This window comes from Limulus polyphemus, unplaced genomic scaffold (genome assembly GCF_000517525.1).
Source record: "Limulus polyphemus unplaced genomic scaffold, Limulus_polyphemus-2.1.2 Scaffold321, whole genome shotgun sequence".
NCBI classification, from domain to species: domain Eukaryota; kingdom Metazoa; phylum Arthropoda; class Merostomata; order Xiphosura; family Limulidae; genus Limulus; species Limulus polyphemus.
The window spans coordinates 322926-330008 of NW_013665931.1; the positions used below are offsets into that span (position 1 = coordinate 322926).

At 32.2% G+C, this 7083-nt stretch overlaps 1 protein-coding gene across 2 annotated transcripts in view; it reads left to right on the forward strand.

Moving 5' to 3' along the window:
• LOC106457355 (ATP synthase lipid-binding protein, mitochondrial-like) overlaps window positions 1–6323 on the forward strand; it is a 17466-nt gene extending 11143 nt beyond the window's left edge. The window contains exons 5-6 of one of the 2 annotated variants that reach the window (XM_013916763.2): window positions 5011–5110; window positions 5925–6323. In XM_013916763.2, coding sequence (XP_013772217.1) covers window positions 5011–5110; window positions 5925–6088 — 264 coding nt within the window. In that variant the 3' untranslated portion in view covers window positions 6089–6323. The remainder of the gene's footprint in view (window positions 1–5010; window positions 5111–5924) is intronic. The other variant, XM_013916764.2, reaches the window with a different exon arrangement.
• The last annotated feature ends 760 nt before the right edge of the window (window positions 6324–7083 follow it).

The window sequence follows — 7083 nt, forward strand, 5'->3', positions numbered from 1 at the left end:
CCTCAAGCTAAAATGTTCTCCATTTTGGAAAAAAAAAGGGGGGGGGAATCTACCTCAAACCTGTAGATTAATCAATGTTCTGTCAAAAAAGCTATTCAAAACACATAGCTGAAGATCTCCAATTGTCATATTCTTCCCTCTAGAAAAGCCATAAACATTTGCTACACATTTTGGCATCATAGGTGAACTATAAAATTGATGTGAAATCCCACTGTTTGGTCAAACAAGAGTAGTCCAAGCATTGGCAGTGGGCGCTGTTGACTAACTGCCTTTCCTTTAATTTATTGGTTCAAAAGTAAGGATAGTTAGTTCAGTTACCCTACTGTTGCTTTGTGTGAAATTCTGAAACAAAAGCTTTTGGAAAATGCCAATTTGTTAAAATGTTATTCTTTCTTGTACCAGACTAGTTTTTTAACTAATACTTTTTTTTTTATGAAGGCTAGAAGTATATTACTTCATAATCGTTGTATGAAATCTTAAAGAAAATCTTAGAAGTAAAAATATACACAGCGTCTACCAGGCTGCCTTCACTGAGAAAAAAGAAAAGCAGAATTCCAATGATTAAAACTGCAAAAAGTTGATGAGACATATAAAACATTGCTGAGAGTTGTAAATAAAAACACTCAAGTACCCCCTTTTTTTTATTCTTCAACAGTAGATTCTAATGCCTTTCAACCAAATACAAAATAATGGACTTGTAATACCTTAGGTTCTCTTTCAACCATGTCTTTTTAAAAATTAGGAATTATAATAGCAATCTTCTAATAAGAAGTATACTCTTTCTTTTTTTTTAAAGAAAACTGTTAGTCCTCTTTTTCTCCTTACTAAACTTCTTCAGATCTTTAGGATAAATCTCATCCAAGACAAGAGCTTTACTTAAGAAGTTTTTTGAAGTCTGAAGTAACTTTCTGTTCAGCAGAAATAAATTTAAAGAAATCTTTTCTCCACCTTGAAACAAATTGATTATATTAACACCCTCTCAGGCTTTCTTCAGTGCTCCTTAAAGTACCAGTGTTATCCAACTTTTTTTTCAATGTCACATAAGCAAGGAAACCTCAGTTCCATGGTATGGTCTAGTGGTTTTTGTCTGGACTGGAAATCTGAGGATCCATTGTTCACATAAGCAAGGAAACCTCAGTTCCATGGGGCATGGTCTTGTGGTTTTGTCTGGACTGGAAATCTGAGGCTCCATTGTTTACATTGCATTGCTACAAAAATATGCTCTGTGTTATAGGGCCATAGGTCCACTAAGAGTGATGGTAGTTCCAACTATTAAGTGAAATAAGAACTGCTGGTGGGGGAAATTCCTTAGCTGTCTACCCTTTAGTCTGTCAATTCAACATTAGAGATGGTTATCCACAGACAGTCCTTTGTGTAACTTTGCAAAATTCATAAACAGGAGCAAGAAAACTCTTTATCTCAAGTTTTAAATTTGGAACAAAAAAATGTTTCTTTGTTTTTTTTTAGCTTTAACAATGGCAATCCTAACGTACCTTTTCTTATAAACCTCAACAGTTCTCCAATTTATCTCTAACATTCACATTTTTTTCCAGTTTGTTTTTTAATTTTTTAGTAATTCTAGATGTTTATCCACGTTGTCGGAACTCTTAAGTACATTGTTTTAACTAGTTTTATCAAACTTTGTATGAACTACCCAAGCTTTACAAAAATATTTATCATTTCTACTAGCAACTAAAACTTTTCTCATAAGTTTTTTATATTTTTTAAAATAATTTTCATAAAATGAGGGACACTGCTGGTGTTACCTTTAAAAGTGGTCTTGATATGACAGATAATCACATTGTGATCTTTCATACTGAAGTTTTTATGCACAATATTTTAAATCTATTCTTCTTTGTAAAAAAAAAATGAAGCCTAAAATATCATTTTGTGGATTTTTTTGGCATGAAAAGTGAGAAAAGTCATCCATGGTGTAAAAATACTCACTCTCATTAACTATTTTGTTGATATACTTAATAGAATAATAACGATAAACCTATTTCTATAATCAGCATTACTAATCTGTCTGTGCATGTTAAAGAAACCATAAACACTTTTTCTCTCTTTTTGAAGGTTTATATTTTTACTGACATTTGATGCATCATATTTATTGTAATATTTTAGTCTACTTCTTACAGTCAGAATATCCCATTGCTTTTTTTATTTTTACAATACATGATAACCAGTTTGTAAGTCAAAGACATGCTTGGTAGGTTAATTCCAAAATAAAGGCTTCTGGTACTGTCTTTTTTTTTTAAATACTGAATAGATGTTTGAATTCCTTGTGATATCTGGAATCTGAATTATCCACCAGTGTGACTAAATTCACATTAGTTTCCAGGCTATGATGGAGTAAAACTGATGCCCCAATCCAAAAATTCCACTCAACACATGGTAGTAGTTACATGTTGTGCCACAGGAGATCTGGTTTCTAAACTCTAAAAAGCAGTGTTCTCTGCAGTTTTCATGAGTTCTGGTTATAGACATGGTTGAGGAAGGCTCAACATAGCCTAGTTCCCTCTGTAAGGTGGCTAAGTGTGTTACCTGCCTGAAAATGAACACTTCTACCATTTTCTGCAAGAGGAACACAGTCCAGCTAATCTCCACATCTTTGTGACTGAACACTGACGATAGATGAGTTACTTTGGCAGTAAAGTGTGATTTTGATTCTTTTCTTTAGGTTAACAGATTCAACTTTTTATTGTAGTAAATGTTTTTGGTTCTTACTTGAATAGCAGAAACTGTGACACCCATCTGTAGCTCATCTAATTCTCCACGTTTGATCTCATTGCAGACTTGGTTATAAAGAAAACTTTAAACCTTCAAAAGTCAAATCTTTAGAGTCCTCATTTTACTAAGTATTTAATAACAAAAATAGATCTGCATCTTACAGAACTTGCAGCCTCAATGTCTAATAATTTGCTCCAAAACATTTTCAGGCAAAAACTGCTGATTTCCTGACAAGTACCAGATAGATGGGTTTGCTAATAACAACAGATTCATTCAGGACATGAGAATGATTCTGATTGGATAATGTAACTAAGTTTTCATAGAATGTGTGTGAAATAATAAGACTACAAAGTTAGTAGGAATGAAAACAATCTTATTAAGTAAAAAAAATTCAGCATACGTTCTTGCACACATGAAGAGATAGTAACTTCTATTAGACTGTGCTTTGGATTGATCTCTGTAGAACTGAGCACAATGACCTTAAAAGTAAGTCTATTCAATGAATTTATTGTAGAACTGGCTTAAGAAAGCATGCCTGAATTCAGTATGTAAACTTGCTTTCTTCAACCATTCAACAGTGTGATCTCATGACCTTTGTTCTTTTACAACATTAGTTAGTTGTTTCATGTAGTTAATGTCAATTTGGCTATCAAAGGATATGACGGTGCTAATCCTTTCAACCTGGATGCTATATGTTACTGCAACATCTTCTAGGGTAGAATAGAAATTATCTATTACAAAGAACAAAGCAACTAGAACAAGGCAGTCTCAACAACTTTCTGGACCACATGTTTTTGCTATTACTGCGTACAAACCAAATAAATGAGAAATTTCTATGATGTTAAAGCGGGTAGAAATCATGATATGTTTGCATATCACAGAAAGAACTTAGCTTGTTAAACATTCTAGTGAGCAAGTGCCTGAAGAGTGGAAGCTAATGTTACTCCTTTTCAAGGGAGGTGATTAAAAAAAAATTGTCCAGGTAATTATATGCCTATTAATCTTACATCAGTGGTGGGAGAAGTCATTGTAAGTCTGATAAAAGGTGTTTTAAAAATTCTGTTAGCAAATTTTAAAATGTTGTTGGATAGTCACCACAGTTTCACTAGGGAAAAGTTGTCTTACTAATAATATTTTGATTTTATCTGAATAAATCAGTAGACTCATAAGGGTATAGATTTGGTGTACCTGGACGTTCAGAAAGCATTTGACAAGATACCACATAAAAGGCTTGTTAAAAATATTAGGTGTGGGGAATACGTTGGCTCGCTGGATAAAATAATGGCTGGATTGAAGAAATCAGAGGTTTGTTATATATCAAATTCAGTTAAACTGGCTTAATGTCACAAGTGGGGGTACCTTAGGGCTCAGTGTTAGGACCTTTGCTCTTTTTGGTTTAAATTAATGAAGAGATAGTCAATAGATTACTTAAGTTTGCTGATGGTATTAAGGTCTTGTGTGTTCCTGATTGTGAGAATGCTGCTGGTGCTTTACAAAATGAATTGATTATTTGGTGAGTTGGGCAGATGGCTTTGAATTGTAATATTCCCCAAGGGTTTTGAAGGAGGTTAAGGATTGGATATGAGCTATTTAGGAATGACATTGCTTTGTTGGGAAGGGTTTGGAGGAAGACTACTTGGAGGATTCTGGGATTGAAAGGTTGTCAAGTATAACTTAAGATTTGTGATATTATTTTCTTTTGAATAAAGAAGAGTTAGAGGGGTTTGGGATTGTTAAAGCAAATGTTGATGCATTATCTTTTTTGTACTTAATGGTGAGAATGGTAGGACAAAGGGGCACATATAAATTTTAGCAGTGTAATAGTCATCTTCTGCTCAGACAGCTTTATGTTTCTAACAGTTTTTTGCCTTTAGATTGGATTATATTTTGGGGTGGATACAGTAAATGTGAGGGGTTTAATGGAAGACTTGATAAATATTTAAGTAAGGACTGACTTTGATTTTTTTTTTTTTTTGTAAGTTTAGTTTAATACATGGAACAGTCTCAATGGATTAACAAGCCCTTGTTGTCCCTAAGTATTATGATACTTCCCTGTCAGTATGTTTGTCAAGCCTTCCTTAACTTATGTTTAAAGTCCAAGATGTGATCTTCTAATGTCAAAGAATTTATTACTTCTGTTTAAAATTGAAATTATTAAGTATGTTAATATTTTCTCTGATGTTGCTAATAAAAGTGTTAAATTTTGTGATGTTATATTTGCTGAATTACATTACATTTTCGTAAGACCTTTAATTGAAATGGTTTTGACTTGTTTTCTAGGTAACCAGACTTCTGCAAACAAGTGCTACACAAAGGGATATTGACTCAGCAGCCAAGTTTATTGGTGCTGGTGCTGCAACTGTTGGAGTAGCTGGATCAGGTGAGGTTAAAAGATGTAATCTAGTAATTGCAATGTAATGAAGTACATAAATATAGTTGGTTTAAATGAATTGATAACAGACTTGATAATATTAGATGAACCCTCTATACATGTAAGTTACAAGTTTGGTCTATTTTAATTATCTTTTTTTGGCTTTCTTGAAGTTCTAAATTGAAATTAGCAAAGATGGTAATATCATTTGGATCTTTCATTAAGATTTGATACTTTGTTGAATAAGTACTCTAAAAGGCCCATCATTCTGTTTCTACTAAACAAATAACTGCAGAAAATTAAGTAGCCATATTACCAAGGAAAACTCATAAAATTGTCAGGTAATGAGAGTTTTTCTGTAACATACAGTTGTAGGAATATTACCAGGTTTTTTTAGCAGTTTGAATTATAGTTGGTCACTGATGATGGATAGAAAGTGCTAATGCAATAGCTTTAGTTTTTTTGTTTATGAAAAAAAAAAACAGTTGTGATGATTTACTTTTATTATGTTTATAAATGACAGTAATAAATACTCATTAAACAAAAATAGTATTTTTAAGTGTATTTTATGTTTACTTAATATTATGTTCCACTTGCAAAAACAAATTCAAGTTTCTAAAGGAGGAATAATTTCAAGAGTTTTACTTGTATTTCAAAATTAACAAATTCCATATCTCTGATAAGTTCTTGGCTGATAAATAAAATGAGTTTGTTAGTTATAAACTACATTGCTCATACAATCAAATAAATACAATCATTAATTAAATTGAATTTGAAATAATTTGCAAAAATGTGTTTTACCCTTTTTTTTCTTCTTTTTAAGGAGCTGGTATTGGAAGTGTATTTGGCAGCTTAATCATTGGCTATGCCCGGAATCCATCCCTGAAACAACAGCTCTTTTCATATGCCATTCTAGGGTTTGCTCTCTCAGAAGCTATGGGACTTTTCTGTCTTATGATGGCTTTCTTGTTGCTCTTTGCTTTTTGATTATTACTACAGTTTAAAACAAATAGTTTTTGTTTTTAATTGTAGCACATTTAAAAATGAGGGAATGAAAGGATCAGATAAAGCAAAAACTTGTAATTGCACACAATCCTGGGTATTGTAGCTGAAATAAAAATTGAAATTTATAGGTCATCCACATAGTGTCATATAATTTGTAGTTGACTGTAAACTTGGTTCTGAATAAAAAGAATGTTGAACAAAGAAATGTATTCATAAAGTTTGAAGTATTGTTTTGCATTCAGTATTCCAAGGTGCCTTTGTCTTCAGCTGTTTTTTGTTCAAATTGCACAATCAGCCATTTTATATTTAAAACATCTATACAAGTGTGTGTTTTTATATATATACAAACTTATATATAGTCAGCTATTTTTACTTCACTCATGTTTTAGATACAAAAGAAGTTACCAAGACACTAATTCTGTTTTTAAATATTTTTGTTCAATAACATTGCAGTATCCTTTGAAATAGTTTTGTGGTCTTGGGTCATTTTTTCAGGTGTTACCCTTAACCCTTAACAAACACATAAAACAATGAAATACTTGAAGTACAAAATAGAACACATCACATTAAATGAGGTAAGCATAATTAATTTATACTGTTACAAGGCTTTACTGTTACTACCATTTATACTATTACAAGATTTTACTATCACTACCCTTTATACTCTTACAAGGCTTTACTGTCACAAGAATTAACTGTCACTACCATTTGTACTGTCACAAGGCTTTACCATCACTACCATTTATTCTGTTACAAGGCGCTACTGTTATAAGGCTTTACTATGACTACCATTTATACTGTCACAAGGCACTACTGTTACAAGGCTTTACTGTCACTACCATTTATTCTGTAGCTCCCTTGTGTTAGAAAATACTAGAAGGTTGTATAATTTGAAAATTTCCAGTTCTGCTACTTTGTGAAAAGCAACAAAAGGATGTTTTTGTATGGAGTAGCTAGGGACATGCTACCTGCGAGAG